Source organism: Eurosta solidaginis, chromosome 5 (assembly GCF_040869045.1).
Source record: "Eurosta solidaginis isolate ZX-2024a chromosome 5, ASM4086904v1, whole genome shotgun sequence".
Lineage (NCBI taxonomy): Eukaryota > Metazoa > Arthropoda > Insecta > Diptera > Tephritidae > Eurosta > Eurosta solidaginis.
Window position 1 is genome coordinate 140016960 of NC_090323.1, and position 18510 is coordinate 140035469.

At 34.9% G+C, this 18510-nt stretch overlaps 1 protein-coding gene across 1 annotated transcript in view; it reads left to right on the forward strand.

Moving 5' to 3' along the window:
* Nucleotides 1-18510, forward strand: part of LOC137254595 (uncharacterized) — a 94042-nt gene that overhangs the window by 14607 nt on the left and 60925 nt on the right. Inside the window, exon 2 of the mRNA XM_067792382.1 lies at nt 3487-4569. Coding sequence (XP_067648483.1) covers nt 3975-4569 — 595 coding nt within the window. The 5' untranslated portion in view covers nt 3487-3974. The remainder of the gene's footprint in view (nt 1-3486; nt 4570-18510) is intronic.

The window sequence follows — 18510 nt, forward strand, 5'->3', positions numbered from 1 at the left end:
CTTATTTCATATTTATAAATCCCCAGACTCACCTTATAGAGCTCCCAGTCCGAGGGTAATTTACTCCCCCTGGCTCTGTTGAAGAGCCGCCGACTGGACGCCCTTAGGTCGTCAAGAGAATCCGACCACCAGGGCGGCTTTCCCTTCCCCCTGCGAGTTTTCAATGGACAGGACAGTTGAAAGGCGCTATTGCTTGCCGAGGTGAAGTTTTCCACCAGAACGTCTATCTCAGATTCGGACAGGTCCGAACTAACGGTAGGCGCCGTACGCAATAGCTCTCCTTGCTTCCTACAATACACGTCCCAGTTAGTACTTTTAGGGTTCCTAAAAGATATTTGACCGGGACGTATATCGGTAATCATAGAAGGAGTGCTCGTTGAGAACCCTCCAGCCAGATATCCGACCTTCCAGTTCTCTAGTAACCAGGGTGAGGTCCAGGACCTCCTCCCTTACCGCAGTAATAAAAGTCGGGTCATTTCCCCTATTACATATACAAAGCCCCTCATCTACAATAAAAGTAAATAAAGACTCACCTCTAGTGTTGGTATCGGAGCTTCCCCTGATGCTATGATGGGCATTAGCATCGGCACCGATGATCACGCCAACACCTCGCCGCCTTGCTTCAGCGGTGATTTCGCCCAGTATCGCAGGTGGTGGTCCCGCTACGTCCCCGTGGGGCATGTACGCTGAGACCACCCACATTTCATTACTTCCTCGCTTGAGGCATACCGTGGTTACGTCAGCATTGCTGAAATTATAGAGAATAAAAGCTTTAATCTCTTTTTTAATAAGCACACAGGATCTAGGCCTACCTGCCTCCCCATGCACCAAGGTGTTGAATTTTCCAGTCCTTAATCCAGAAATCGTACTGCCGTTACTACTCAGTTCCGGCTCCTGGACAAGGACTATATCCACTCCGCCTTTTTCAAGGCAGAGCAACAAATATTCGGAAGCCGCCTTAGAGTGCTGAAGATTGATTTTACGGATTTCCATCAAAACCGCTCTTCTTCCGCACCCCATCCTTGGCGGATTCATGTTAGTCTTCAAGGCCGCTATCCGGAGCCGATTGTGTAGTCGCCCTTCGTGGTTATCTATGCTACACAGGGAGGTTGCGAAGGTTGACGCATTACCTTATGAATAATGCGTTCAGAGCCAGACCGGACGCGAAGCGGGAAAATTTTCAACCGCACCTACACCACCAACTTAACGGCGACAGAGCCGGAACGTACCTTGAGGCCCGCCACGGTTTTAACGGGACGTCGGCAGGTGCAGCATTAGCCTACCAGCCATTTCGGTAGGGCTTCACCCCGACCTATGAACGTTTCAGAATGCCGCACCTACCAGCCCGAAGTCATCAACTCAAAATTCAATGCCAATAATCAAAAACAATCCATCTTGGCTCTTATAGAGTCCTCGCTCCCCTGAGCTCGGCACAGTGACTCAGTGGTGCGGGTTTTATGGAGTTGTCCTCTCTAGATCCGCCATTATCAGTAGAAGCAGGGGCACCTCGTGCAGGACGTGATAACTAATCACGCGTGACATTCGTCACTATTGCCGGTCTAAGACTGATAACAGTCCTTGATCCAGAGCCTGGAACCACTTATGCTATCCCCCATGGTCTACTATAGCTTCACTACAAACATGCAGAAAATACTTATTACGCCCAAGATTGTTTTCCTTTTCTTTTGCAATTTCCACCAATTTTTCACTCTCTTCGTTGAGATTCTTAAAGCATTCGGTTACATCGCTGAAAAATCCTATCAAATTTGGCACAGCTTCGTTTTTCATTTTACTCAAGACTTCACTCATTCGTTCAAAATTTGTCAGAAATACAGCAATGTTGCCGGAGAATTGAACCCAAGTGTCTGTTTCTTTCGATGGGAATAGTGAAGTCGATGATGGTTCAGGTGTTAGTGTTAACTGATCTGGTAACTGTTGTAATGGTGATGCACCTGTCAACGCAGTAGGAGCTTTAGGAAATGATGGTGTAACTTCTGTAAGATGTTGATAAGAAACAGAAGTGGAGCTATTTTGAATAAAATCTTGTGTAGACGATGCCGTTGTATGTCCAGGCATAGCAAAATCTGGACTCAATAAAGTTGAACACTGTCGAATTGATGAAATCGGAGGCTTTCCTTTGGACGCTTCGAATGGATTGACCCGATTCCCATTATGTTTGGCCGCTTCGTGTATAATCTTATAGTCATCGTCAAACTGTCTTCCACATTCTTCACATTCCATCTTCGTCCGTTTTCTCGACGGCTTCGACATTTTGTTGAAATCTAGAAAGTACTCTTTTTGTAGGAATAATTAAATAATAAAGGAAATAGCACTGCACTTGCCAATCCGAAATTAGTTTTGAAATATACAATTGAACGCGATGACCAAATGATTGATATTCAAACACTTTCTAAGAATCCATTTTTTTCAATTGCTAGCTCGGGTTCATCTTCCCTAGGTGGTACATCTCTGCCCCATTTAGGTGCGAAGAGAAGTACTCCCTCCATAATCTCAGTACTTTCTGTACAGTGGTTACGAGGTCGCTATTTTTGTTCTTTCTGGAGTTTTCCCCGGACTTGAAACTAGCAGTTCAAACTCCTAAACACTAAAGCTTTTGTCTCTGTTTTTTTTTTCTTCCCGTGTATGTGTCTCGCCGTCTGGTTGATTTATGCTCTCAGGGAGCATGTCTGAGAGTCGGGTTGCCAAATCATTAGCAGTCTATTGCGATTGCAGCCTTTCGGCGTCTTGCTTTCCTTCCTTTTGCGTTTTTGCTTCCTTTAATACTGGAGGCATGCTATCGTTCTATAACAATGTGGTCGATCTCATTGCGTGTAATTCGATCGGAAGGCATCCATGTAGCTTGGTTATTTTTTTATGCACTTTCCTCGTGCTGGATATGACCCTATCGACTGCTGAGTGGAATATCACCCTATCTCGGCTGCCGTTTCGAAAACACTATCTCAGAAAACATTTGAATAACGCCCTATTTCGGAGTTTGCTTCAAAAACGTTTATCTTAGAATACGGTTAAAGAACGCCCTTACCTCCGATCTTATTTCATAAACGCTCCAGCTTATATCAAAATATATTGAATTTGAGATCAGCACCCAAATTCCAACATTCGCTAACGATAAAACTCCATCCCCAAAAATTTCTAAAACAGTATTAAGGCGCAGAAAAGTATGCATTAGTTATTACCACATGGTCTCAAGGAATAACTGCCTAACCACAATACCTTTACATAGGACTTAAGCGGTAATTCTTTATGACCACCTGTACTAAATGCTGCATGTTTTTCTGCGCACTTTATACTGCTTTGGATATTTCTGGCGATGGAGTTTTAGCGTTAGCGAAGGTTAGAATTGGGGGGAAGAGAGGAAATAAATAAGCAAGCTGAAGTTCATATCTATTTAATTTGATATGATTACCGTTTTCTTAACACTCACATAAATACAATATTAAACTAAAAATTTTTCTTATTTTTCAGGAGCAACGAAAAATTATAATTTTTCTTTCTTACTAACGCATCATCTAATGAATCCACGTGGAAATCATCCGTTCATCCTTTCAATGAAAAATAAAACGCGATTTCACTTTGAAAATAGTTGGACTAACTCGATAAAACAGAAAAGAAAATTACAAAAGCAATATTGCTAATGCAACAAAAAATAAAAGCAATTCAGCGTGAAAAAATTACTAGGCAACGATACAACGAAGCAATACTCAGCTGTGAGCGAACAGTAAAACAAAATTAAAATTTTAGATGTAGCAACAGAAATTTACTCAAGCAAGTAGATGCGTTAGAAACGATGCAAAATTAAAAATTATTTATAACTTGACAAGTACATTAATAAAACAATAATTATTCGGCTTTTACAAAATTGACGTGAAAAGAGAAATTCGTACCTAGCCGTATGAATGTAATTGAGATTTGTGACCTAACTTCAAGGGTCTTCAGTCAGCTCTTCTAACAAAATGCCCGTCGATTGTATACGACCCACGAATAATAATATAATTATAACGCCTGGTACCACGTTGAGCTATGCCATACCCATAGGGACATCGGGTCGGCTGCCGTACCAACATCCACGACCAACACAACGTACACTAGCGACCGTACGATCCCCAAACAAAGGAAGATCCACTCTTACGCCAAAACAAGAATCAACCATAATTGTGCTTAAAAATCCACAAGGAATATCAACACAAAAATTTCAATCAGAACCGAAGACGACATCAAATGGGCCAGTGCCACGAAACACATCCAAGCGCACTGGTGGTGGAGGCAATGGTAAACTTAAAAATGGCACAATTACTTGCGATAGCGTCGATTTGGAATTGCATGACACAAGAAATGATTTGGAGCTGTGTGAGAGATTGGAATGGTCGGCAGCACAATCTTTGGTTGAAATGAATGCAAAAGAGAAGCAAAGGCGACGTGCTTCTGCAATTCAATTCAATGTAGAAAGCAAACCATCGGGGGTGACAATGGAAGTTCCAGAAGCCTTTTCAGCGAAAACGCTATTACCCGGCACAATAATTAATGGCGGTACTATGCAAGATAGCCAAGGTAAGTTTTATTCATCCATACCGAGATATACTTCATCATTCATCATTAGTTGGCGCTTTACCACCTATGCGATGTTTGCCGTTTCGCAACAAGTCACGTCGGCTATCCCTGTTTCGCGATAACTGACACCAATTGGATGCATCAAGTGAGGTCAAGTCTTCCTCTGCCCGCTTCTCCCAACTCAGTCGAGGTCTCCCCCTTCCACTGTTTCCAAGCAGCGTTTCGACTGAAATATTTTCTTGAACAAAGCGTATTCGTCCATTCGCATGACCTAACAAGCGAAGCCTTTGAGTTTTTATTTGCTGCACTATCGTCATTTCTACGTAAAGCTCATACAACTCATCAATATAACGTCGGCATCGCGGACAGGACCATAAATCTTCCAGAGAACTTTTCTATGGAACACTCCAAGAGCCACCTAATCTTCTCTCGACACCGTCCATGATTCCGAGTCATACATTAGGACAGGTATGTTGAGCGACTTTTAGAGGGCGATTTTTGTTCGTCGAGAGAGGACTTTACTTTTCATTTACCGTAATGTGGTGGGAGCGTGGCACGCCTTTCATACCGAACGTCCTGGGTTCAATTCCCGGCCGAAGCAACATTAAATTTTTTTTACTATTCAAGGTTCGAATCGAGCTCAAGGCCAGAACAATAATTTTTTTCTAATGATAATTATTGTTATTTTTAAATTTTTCTAAATTTGAAAAATTGAATTTTGTTTTTGGAATAGTAAGTAGAAAATTTTTCAGACAACCTGCCATAGCTGCGCAGATAGATCCATTTCGAAGGGTGCTAAGCCTTCATCATCAGTACGCTTTAGGCATGCTGCGCTAACCATTTAGCTATACAGCGGTGGTTTGTTTGACTGGCAAATTTGCTAGTTCTATTCCTTTTTACCAACTATATTTATTCAGTGTTGCGCCATCTGGTGCAAATCACTGATAATGCTGGATGTTTGTTTATTGTCAATTACTTTGTTTGACATTCCCAAGTGCTCATGGTTTATTCGAACCTTGAATGATTTATCAATAGGCCGAGAAAAACAAAAACAATTTTTTTTACTATTATAATTAACATTTTACTTTTAGAACATTTTATTTAGAGGAACACCACAAATTGCGTGTTTTACGCCATCCTGAAATACACTATTAGCAAAATAGAATTTAAATTATAATAGTAATAAAAAAAATATCTGTCATTCCTCAATACAACGAGCGACAGCGTTGAGGGATTCAACGGGTTAATAAGCGCGATTCATAGCTTCCGCAAGGCATTGTCAACTTCACCTACGCGAGGCGAATTCTGTTACAAATATATATGTATCATACACATTTTTAACAGGCGAACCCAAGTTCCTCTGGCGAATCCAAATTCCTCATGGAAGTAGGGGTGGGGCGGGATGGCCTAGAGGGAGCAATGTGGTCATATTAAATCGCTCCCGAGATGGTCGAGCTAGTACCTTGATGGTGCTTGTTACCGGAATATATATACAACAAAGGACAAAACCTTGGGGGAGTGTCCTTACCGCTAAAACAACAACAGCAAGAGCGTTGACACCAAAATTAGTTTTAATATCACTCCAAAAAGTGTTAAAACTACACGTATTTCGTGTGTAGCGGCAAGGTCTCTGTTGCACCGATGCCTCCTTCTTTTCCCTTCAATCAACGTCTTTCTAGGCTTACTTATTCAAACCACTCAGTTTCCATATTTCTTTCAATCTCTGTCAACCGTCTCCCTTCTTCCCTTACTAGTTATGCTCTAAATATTATCTTAATCTCGCTTTCACTATTAATATTAATCTTATCTTAATGGTATTCTTACTCATCTTGCTAACCACTTATTCCTAGTAGAGGCTTTCGCCGATCACATTATCGGCGGCGGCGGCGTAGGCTCTATTATATACCGGCGGCGGCGAGTTCGGCGTTGATTTTTCTATTTAAGGAAATATTTAGAACAGAAAAGTTTTGTTTATATGTATTTAAGGAAATCACTGTTTTGGCCATTTCGGAAAGATCAGGGTTTTTGCCTCAAAATCTCGCGGATCGTTCAACAAAATTTGAGGAGTAGTTCCTTGCAAAGGTAGGTACTGTCCTTCGTTCACATACTCCACGGAAGATTCGAACCTAACCCCGGTCTAAGGGAGTAATACTGGTGCGTATGCCGAAAACATAGAAATACTTAAAATGGCCACACTTTTGGCTGTATGTTTCATGCAAAGCGTAGTTTCGCCGAAGGAGATGTTCCGGGATAACTCTTAATACTCGCCGTCGACAGGATTTCTTTTAATCATTTGTGGCTCCTTGCTCGTCACGCACAAAGGCGACTTATGGTTGCTATCAATGGTCCATTAATAGTCATGACTCTCGTGGCACAGTTTTAATGATTAGCATCAATCCAGGCCTATTGTTGATTATGCCAAAGGGTGCCTCCAGTTTTTTGGGCTATTTTTAAGAGCTACAATTCCGGATGCGCGAACAGTAGCAATACCGACCAGCAGTCGCTACCACACATCCTGGCACTTATACCATTTTCCAGCACAGAAGCTATAAAACTGCGACTTCAAACTCATACTTTCTTCGACGTCACTTTCCTGGAAGCTCAAGGTGTAGCTCCGAAGACTTTCTGACGGATGTTCTATGCAGCCCAGCTACACCAAAGAAACACCTTGAAATGTTAGGGAGTAACTATTCGGCCAAGGATGCCGCCCTCGAAATCATAAGCTGTCGAAGGGCACATCATTGGGTAACTCATGGGTGAAAATTGTATAAGCCCCGGCGCATCTAAATCAATTAAATTTTACAAGGACCTTGGATAAAATTTTTAAGATGTAGATCAAAATTCGCAGACGTTTGTGTTCGAAACAATGACTTCAATAGCTTCGTTAAACTAAAACGTTATTTTAGAATGAAAGTTGACCGGCCGGAAATCCATGTCCCGGATTCGATATCTCGAAAACGTTTCCACCTATAGAACTAAGGCCCCCTCCCTTTTAAAATACCCATGAACACCTTTCATTTCATACCCATATCATAAAAACACATTCCACGGTTAACCTAGGTTCATTTTCCTAGATGATGATTTTCTCTTATTTGACAAAGGATGAAGGAAAATCGTTCAAAAAACGTCACCCTTTGTCTACAGTTTCGAATTCTTATCGGACGCATAATTAAGAGCGTTTCGAAAATATTTCAAGGATGATTTAAAAGAAATTATAAAGAAATGCGTTGAAATTTAACCAAATTTAAATATTTAAAAAAAATATTCAAATAAAACGAATTGATATGATGAAGACAGATAGCTAAGGCAAGTTGCTCCACTTTTTAGTATTACCATTTATATGTACCATGAAAAAGACAATTTTGTGTCCGAAGCTCTCAGCTGAGTATGTAATGTTGGATTACACCCGAACTTAGCCTTCCTTACTTGTTTTTTCGACATTTCCCAGACCCTATGAATGTTAAACTTCTAAAACAAATTGCTAGTTCACAGAAGTATGGACTGAGTCAGAAAAAACTGCACAAAGATTCAAATAAAATTTTAATTTGATGTGTACTCTGAAGATTTGACTGAAGCTATGTATCATATTTATGTTTCTCATGACTATAGGATAATTAGGGATGTCTTGACTGAATATTATAATTTATAATTGAAAAACTACATATGTACATTAAATGCAGATAGGAACGTGAATGTGTGAATCGTGTATTATTTTATTCTTGTACTTAAAAACAAGCCAATATGGCCGCAAACTGTCAAATGTCAAACCGGGAGACTTGGGTATTCAATGATGAAGTGTGAAAATCAAAATTAACATTTCAGAAGCTATTCTATAGTTTTGCAAATACACAACAGATGTTTGATTATAAGGCCAAGTGATTTTCAGGCCCTTCTCATGCGTACATACAAATATCTTCAACTTAAGTACGAGGTGAGCATCATTTTAAAGGAGTATATAAACCCCTGGGACCTACTAAAAGATCAAATAAAAGGCATCACCGATTTCGTTTATTCTTTAATCCAATCGGGGTATAGAAATTTTGAAAAAATCGGCACCTTTTTCGTGAACTTGCTTTTTTAATAATTTGAGCACATGAAACATGTTCGACTTGGGTCATTTTATTCGAACTCATTGTTCATTATTAATTTTTTGCAAAAATTATGCAAAGTCAGCGTTTAAATTTTTAACATAATTTTTTTAGTGTTTTGTTTTAACAACTTGGTAAATCGGTGAAGCAAAGTCCGTGTTAAGTTGGCATTGAAAGCGCCTGTTTTTTTAAATAACTTTTGAACGGTTGGAAAGAGTTAAATTTCACAATTGGATTTTTATAACTGGCAGCGATGCGCTTCCGTTGATACCCAACCATATCTGACCGATTTTCGACAAGAAATGGCCCAGACAGTCGTAAATGAGTAGAAAATATAGTAACGCGCCGATATTCTTGACATTCGGTGGCGGCGTTCGAAAAACGACGACGGCATATATCTATAATTCCTACCTTTCCTCAAACGCTATTATTATTCTCTTCTCTCTTTTCCCCTTGTTCGCACTTTGCTTTACTTTTCCTTATTCCGTCCAGTTTTTCCTACTTTTCTTTCTAAATTTTTTTTTATTGCCACTACTCTTTCAATTTACCTTTTCTTATATGGAGATATGTATATCGAATTTGTTTTTTTCAGTGAGGGGTGTACATGTTATTACTGTTACGAATTTTAGGAATACCTTATTATTTCGCACCTTGTGTTAACGTTCGAAGCGTTGAACTGTCGAATAAATAACTCAAATATTTATTACGGCAAAATGTTCTATATTGACAACACAACTCTGATAGTAGTACTTTACAACTAATTTACTCGCATAGGTATTTCACTATAGCGTGATAAAATCAAACTGATTATTCCTCAACTCGCGCTGCTTTTATACTCTCTGTTGCCACGTTCGCCTATTTCTCCCAGGGTACAGACTTTTTCGAACAGCTGCTTATTAACTGCTAATGTTCGCCACAATACTATAGAAGTAAAAAAAGCAAAATAGCTCCCTCTCTGTTACATTAAAATTCATGGCCGGATTATGAGGGCGGCCAATTTTTTTTTTTTTTTACTACTGACTTCACACGTTCCTTTAATTGCACCATGAGCTAGAGAAACGAACGAAAGAAAAATATTCGCTGCTTATGTCATTAAAACCGACACGAATATGTACCTGCTTGTAGTTATCAAAGAAGGAATCGGAGCATTCGAGCCTTGGCAGCCACGTCACTGTTTATTCTTGTCTACATGTGCTAATTTGTGCTTTGTCCTTTGGGTAGGCAATTGAAAGGCAAAATCCTATCTCGATGAACAAAAATCACTCTCTATGAGTATTTCATTATGTCCATCTTCATTTACAGTTCGTAATATGAACGTTTATGTGAGGACCTCCGGTAGCGTTCGAGGGAAAAGTTATATCGTATCGTATCGTATGGTCCATCCCGTAATACGCGCCTATGTTAAGCTGTCCTCTGCACCCTTCTGCATCCACCAGGCTTTTGAGCTCTTCTGGTGGGGCTTCCCCGTTATTGGCCATGTAGCAGGATACCAGGATAGTGGTATTTCTTGAGCAATTCTTGGGCCCTTGAGGAAATGCTCAAGAAATCGTTGCACGATTCAAATGATGCATGCAGACCACATCTTGAACGAAAATAAATAAATTTTCTTCAGCGTTTTCTTATGATGTAGATACCGCGCTTAAACAATGCCAATAACAATAAATGTGCAGAAAGCAATCATCTTTTTCATGAAATTTTCATCATATTTTGCAAGAAATTTTCGCTGTGATCTTTCCACCTAAAAAACAATGTTTAATCATACATATGAATTAAAAAAAAATATTCTTAAATTCTTTTTATGGGAATAACCCCTTATGCTTACCTCAATTTACCAAATAGTTTGGCCTATCAAGCCGTGTGTATGATAAACGCATTATTCTGTGCACAGTCTTTTAAATTAGTGAAATTCTAGAGCTTAAAGATCGGTTAATTTGCCCTGTCGTTTGTGGACACTAGCACCAACTTCCGAGACACCGTTATTACCTTCGCCATTAGTTGGCTTATGCATAATCAAAAAAAGTGGCACCACTTACGGTCTGCTTTAATAGCTTTTTGGCAAATTGTTATAATATAATAAACTGGAAATTTTCGAATATGTATGGAGTTTTCATATCTTTTTAATCCGCAACCCCCTTTAACTTTTAATTGCTTTCAAATATTTCTGAGCATTTACGTTTATGACCAATTTCAAATGGGCAGTTATCATAAAAAAAGTTTTAGCATACGAATTCAAATTAAGACAATTTTGAATAAACCAATGTACTTGTGTACGTTTGTATGTATCTACTACTCGTTCTTTCAATATTTAAGGATTTAGAATACATAAATAAGAACTTTAAATCCAAATATGCAATGCAATTAACAATCCATTGAAACAACACATACTGAACTTAAATGAACACTGAAGGATAATACTCCATATTTGCGGTAAAACTCTTAAAATGTGTGATAAGAAATCGACATCTTTTTTGTTCATAAAAAAGTAATTAAGGCGCCATCATGGCGTATTAAGAGAATAAACTGTTTATAAATAATTCGGTATCAATATTTGTATGCTTATATATGTATGTATATACATAGGTGTATATATACCCAGAAGAAGCGTTGGCAAGCTCTTCTCTTTATGAAGCATTACTTGAGAAGTGAATTGGCAAGGTGTTAAGCAAATGAGCTAATTCTTCGAAAGCGAAAAGGAAATGTTCCACAACTAGGATTGTGTAATGTGTTTCAAGCAAACTTCTTCCAGAAGCTTATCTTCTGGCAGGGAAATGGCAAGACCATGTTATTTGACTCATTACATACAAAAAATAATTAAGAAAAGAATCGAGATGGTAGACCATCTAGCGCCATTGGATAATAGCATCCTAACTTCTCTCCCTACTTGTTACGTGTGAATATATAAGGTCAAACATTATTCCCTTACCAAGTTCTTCACAGCGTTATATATAACAGAACCTAAGAAAAAATGGCGGCCACCGTAGTGTGATGGTAGCGTGCTCCGCCTACCACACCGAAGATCCTGGGTTCACGCCCCGGGCAAAGCAACATCAAAATTTTAGAAATAAGGTTTTTCAATTAGACGAAATTTTTTCTAAACGGAGTCGCCCCTCAGATGGCGTTGTCGAATCAACAAATTTTAACGGGTAAAAACAGGAAATCTTGCCTATTTAAAAATAGATTTCTTTTAAATTATTATACACAGTTTTTCCCTGAAATAGCGTTTTATGTGAATAATCTGGCCACTCTGATAACAGTAACCATTCTATGATTCAGCAACCATAGTTCTGCATAGTCACGTGCAACAGTCGCATATTAAAGAGGTGGTAAATGGTGATGAAGAAAACTATTTGCTTTGACACGATACGCGAGTCTGTGCCGATTAGGGCACTCAAGCGCTTCAAGCAACGTCCAAAAATCCTTGCATTGGATAAATATCTGCGAAACCTAACGCTATTATATACACGTTCCGAATTTAGGCGATTTATTCACACGGACTGCATATTTTGACAGCTGCTTAATAGATACCGACAAACAAATGCTTGGCATTTTATGGGTATAGTGTTAACTACTTTGTACTCTTTACTTTAATTTTTAAAATAATTTTAATTGAGTTTTCGTGTTAACTTAAAATTTTGAATAACTTCAAAAAAAGAAAATTCTAATTAGTTTGAAAATATCTAAACTCAAAAATAAACAAAAATAAATTTTATATTTAAAATCAAAATAAAAGATTTTTAAAATATCAACTTGAATGTTGATATATTGGCGATCCTACCAACGATCCTGCGCAAATATTTTATTTCATTAATGACTGTAATGATTACGAAAATTTCCATTCGCTAATTTTTAATTAAAATACATTTATTATCTGAAACTATATCTGTCCGTGCTTGTATATATAATACCTCGTGCTTGTGATAAATGATTTTTTGAACAAAAAATTTCGCAATTTTAAAGTAACTACTCTGTCATTTTTACAACGACTTAAATAGTTGTGCGAAACAGACTAAACGAACAGCCATCAGTTGGTTTACTTAAAATCCAATTTGGAAATACATTCGGCATCAACAAAAAATTATGAATTTAGTGATTATAATACGAAGCTATAATTAACTTTAAAAATATTTCGTTTTGAAAGTGCTTAAAACATTTACTATTGTGAAAATAAATGAAAGTCCATAGACATTCGTAGATGGACTGTGTGGAAACACCCGAAAACGGAAATCAAATTTTAGCAGATTTGATGAATAAAATAGTTTAACCAATTGTTAAAACTTTTAAAGAAACAATAAAAAAATTAAAAAGTTAAATCATAGTACCATAATTGTAAATCGCACATCGATTTAAAAAAAAAATGAAACTTAAATATACTTCAATTAATAAACAATATTTTGTGCAAATTGCATATAACAGTCGCTGTAAATTCTATATACGAAACAAAAACAAAAAATAAGTGCGGACAATCAAATAAAACATTAAGTACTTATAGCAGAAATTTACTAGTAGACATGCTATAAATTTTATGCAACATAAATAAAAATAAAATTTTTCTACGAATCGTTAATTAATAAAGAACTCTAAAAAACAATATACTACGCTTAAAACAATAGTTAAGTTTTCCACTTCACTACAACAAGAGCTATTACAACAATTTTACGCAAAATACACACAAGAACGGATTTAAAGTATAAGACATCACGATGAAAATGATGAGATTCATAAAGAAAACAACAAAGCCATTGCATAAACAGCAACAACAATGAATTTAATTGTTATCACGCCCAAAAAACGCCATTTATTCCCTCAAAATCTCTACAATCATCAATCAAATACTTATTAATTTGAATATTTTTTTTTACTAATTTAATTTTATGTAAGTATAATTTTTATTTTATATCATATTACAAATTTTCCAATTATAATTTAAATTAAAATTTTAAACCTTTTAAACTTTTAAATTTATTTTAAGATTATTTTTATATTTTAACAATTTTAATATAGTTATTTAAATTTACTTATTTTTTATATAAAATTAAATATTTTATTTAAATTGTTAACTCCCTTTCCAAAAAAAATCTTAAATATTTTCTTATTTTCTAATTTTTCATTTAAATTTCTTTTCATATGGTTCTACGTTCACCAATACGAACTCGTAAATTTACAAATTCAGAAAATCAAAATATCAACCATACAAATAACATCATGACTCACAATACAACTCAAAATTCTAACATTAATACAACACAAAACATCATCTCTAATATAACACAAAATACTTCAACACAAGATAACTTTACAAATTTTCCTTCTACTAAATCTATTAAATTACCACAATTTTGGCAAGATTGTCCTGACGCCTGGTTTTTGCTTGTTGAAGGACAATTTGAAATTAACAATATCAATGATGATAATTTAAAATTTCAAAATGTTCTAATTACTCTTCAACGAGATACTATATCTAAAATTTTAGATGTTATTAACCCTCCTCCTCTTTTTAATAAATATGATACAATCAAAAAAATTATATGTGAAAGATTTTCTCTTAGCGAAGAAAAACGATTAGAACAATTATTTTCAAAAACTGAACTTGGTGATCGTTCACCATCTGAATTATTCAGATTTATGAAGTCACTTATTGGTACTGACTCCATTGTAAGTCAAGAATTACTTTTCAAATTATGGATTCGTAAATTGCCACAAGAAATACAAATCCATTTAACTTCTAGTAACAATCAAAATAAAGAAGAAGTAATTATTTTAGCTGACAAACTTTTTGATTTAATCAACAAACGTCATTCTTCCAAATCTCCTGTAGTCTCAAGTATAAATAATAATATTTTAGAACAATGCGTTAAAAATTTAACTGAATTAACCACGGCTATTTTTCAAAATTTAAATAAAATTTCTAATGATATTAATCAATTACAAATCCGTTCAAGATCTAAAGATAGAAATAGATTTAAATCTCGAAATTTTTCAAAATCAAGAAATTTTTCAAACAATCGTAATTTTACTTCACAAACAAATATTTGTTGGTATCACAAAAAATTTAAGAATAACGCTCTTAAATGTATACCCCCATGCAATTTTAATCAAAATCACAATTCAAATTCCGAACAAAATTTAAACTGAAACGATCCATTATGACGGTGACGGATAATGGAACTATTATTAAACCTACTCGTCGCCTATTCATATTTGATAAATTCAATAAACTTAATTTTCTTATCGATACAGGTGCAGTTGTATCAGTTATTCCTTTTTCTAAATTTAAAATTTATAAAAGAAATTCGGATCTTACTTTGACTGCAGCAAACGGTTCTTCAATTGAAACTTTCGGTACAAAACTACTTAAAATTGATTTAGGTTTAAGAAGAGATTTTGAATTTCCATTCATTATTGCGAATATTGATACACCAATTTTAGGAGCAAACTTTTTAGAAAAATTCGGAATTATTGTCAATATTAAAAATAAAGAAATAATGGATTCTACTACAAAAATTAAAGTTACTGGATCTTCTGGATTTTCTGATATTTTCTCACTCAAAATTCCTATTGTCGAAAATAAGTTTTCAAAATTACTTAATGAATTTCCATCTATTACCTGTGAACCAGATTATACTAAAAAAGTTAAACACCATACGGTTCACAGGATAGAAACAAAAGGTATTTTGCCATTTTCGAAACCAAGACGTCTTGATCCAATCAAACTTAAAATTGCTAAAGCTGAATTTGAATTTTTAGTTAAAACGGGTATATGCAGACCCTCAAATTCTCCTATTGCATCTCCACTTCATCTCGTTCCTAAAAAAGAACCAAATGATTGGAGACCTTGCGGAGACTATCGAAGACTTAATTTTATTACTACACCAGATCGGTATCCTTTACCACATATTCACGATTTAACAATTGATTTAAAAAACAAACAATTTTTTTCCAAAATTGATCTTGTGCGTGCTTACCACCAAATTCCAATGGCAGAAGAAGACATTCATAAAACTGCAATAACTACCCCTTTTGGAATGTTTGAATTCGTAAGAATGCCTTTCGATTTACGAAACAGTGCTCAAACTTTCCAACGCTTTATTAATGAAGTATTTTCTGATTTCGATTTTGTATTTACATACATTGATGACATTCTTATTGCCAGTGATAATGAAGATCAACATATAAATCATTTAAAATCAGTTTTCAAAAGACTTGAAGAATATAATTTAAATATTAAACCTTCAAAATGTACTCTCGGTGTAAATAAATTAAATTTCTTAAGTTACGAAATTTCTGGCGAAGGTATTAAACCATCTTTAGATAGAATTGAAATCATAACAAATTTTGAAAAATCAATTTCTATAAATAAATTACAAAAATTTTTAGGTATGATAAATTACTATCACAGATATATTAAAATGTTAGCAACAGAACTTAGTCCTCTGCATGAAATGTTAACACATGCAATTAAAAACAAACTCAAACAATTAAATTGGACAAATGAAACCACAACAGCTTTCGAAAATGTTAAAAAACTTTTTGCTAAAAATACTTTACTTACACATTTCGACAAAAATGGTACTTTATCATTAGCAGTAGATGCATCAAATGTTGCTATTGGAGCAGTTCTTCAACAAACTAGCAATAATATACTAGAACCCTTAGCTTATTTTTCAAGAAAATTAACTACAACAGAAACTAAATATTCAACATTTGATCGTGAACTTTTGGCAATTTATAATTCAATTAAACATTTTAAACATTTTCTTGAAGGTAGAACTTTTACAATTTATACTGATCATAAACCTTTAATTCATGTTCTAAATTCTAAAGTAGATAGATCTCCTCGTCAACTACGTCATCTTGAATATATTGCTCAATTTACAAATGATATTCAATATATACGTGGAAAAGACAACATAGTTGCCGACACACTTTCCCGTATTCCAGAAATAAATGCAATTTCAACTCAAGATATAAATTTAGAAACTTTATATAAAGAACAACAAACTGATACATTTTTACAAAAAACCATTTCTGATCAAAATTCTAAAAATAATTTAAAGGAAATTCATATTCCAATTATTAATTTAAATATATGGTGTGATGTTTCTCTACAACCTTTTCGACCTTATGTTCCACATTCTATGAGAAGAATTATATTTGACAAAATTCACTCATTATCTCATCCAAGTATAAGAACAACTAGAAAATTAATTCAAAATAAATATTATTGGCCTAACATGCGTAAAGAGATTAACGATTGGACTTCATCTTGCATCAATTGTCAAAAATCCAAAATTTCAAGACATACTAAATCTCCTATCCAAAAAATTCAAATACCATCAGGCCGTTTTGAACATATTCATATGGATATTGTTGGACCTCTTCCAGTTTCAAATGGAAATTATTATATTTTAACAATTATTGACAGATTTTCACGTTGGCCTGAAGCTTATCCGCTTAAAGATATTTCAACAAATACTATAGTAAAAACTTTTATTCAAAATTATATACCACGATTTGGTATACCATTAAATATTACAGTAGATCAAGGTTCACAATTCACCTCAAAATTTTTTACAGAATTAACTAAACTTTTAGGTTCTCATAAAATTCATACATCTCCTTACCATCCCCAAGCAAATGGCATGATAGAGAGATTTCATCGAACTTTAAAAGCAGCAATTATAGCATCAAACGACTCGGTTCATTGGTCTGACATTTTACCATTCATTCTACTTGGTTTACGAACTTCTATTAAAGAAGATTTAAAATGTTCATCTGCTGAACTTGTTTATGGCCAAACACTTAGAATACCTGGTGAATTAATTATTTCAAATAGTAATAAAGAACATGATTTTTCTAATGACGCTCTTCATAAAATAAGAGAATATTTTTCACTTGTTCGTTCTAAAGTTTTTCATCATAACAAAGAAAATGTTTTCGTTCCTAAACAATTAGAAAATTGTGAGTATGTTTTTGTTAAAGTTCTTCGTAAATCTAATTTAGAATCACCCTATGAAGGACCTTTTAAAGTTATATCTAAGAAACATAAAACATTTACAATTCAATACAATAATACTATTAAAAATATTTCAATTGATTTACTTAAACCAGCAAACATACTTATTAACACTAATTTAAATACAAATACATTAAACAACAAAAAACAAAAAAAGGTTACATTTAATATTAATTAATAATTTGCTTGTTTCAAATTTTCTTGGAGGGGGAGTAAATATAGTGTTAACTACTTTGTACTCTTTACTTTAATTTTTAAAATAATTTTAATTGAGTTTTCGTGTTAACTTAAAATTTTGAATAACTTCAAAAAAAGAAAATTCTAATTAGTTTGAAAATATCTAAACTCAAAAATAAACAAAAATAAATTTTATATTTAAAATCAAAATAAAAGATTTTTAAAATATCAACTTGAATGTTGATATAATGGGCATCCTATAAAAGCTCGCGGACATAAAAATATGTATACATATTTATATGTATCTACCTTAGTTCGCTTTGCGAGGATTTGTTATCATTGGATATATGTATGCAAATAGCCGTTAGAAAGCCAGAGTTTTGCAGCTGATATGCCTTGGCTTCCGATATAAGAACGCAGTTATTTGCACCGCACCTATCTCATACGCTCGTCACGCATCAGATTGACTTTTTACGCCTCTAGCATCCAATTTAGGATACAAACAACAATGAAACATTTACCGAAAGTGAATTTCGGGCATATGGGATTTTTAGGTGGTTCATATGGGTGTGTAGAACGGCATGCATTTGTATTGGTACGCACAAAGCAACAGCCTAAAAATATGGCGGAATTTGTGACATTGTTAAGTAAATGTTTATATAA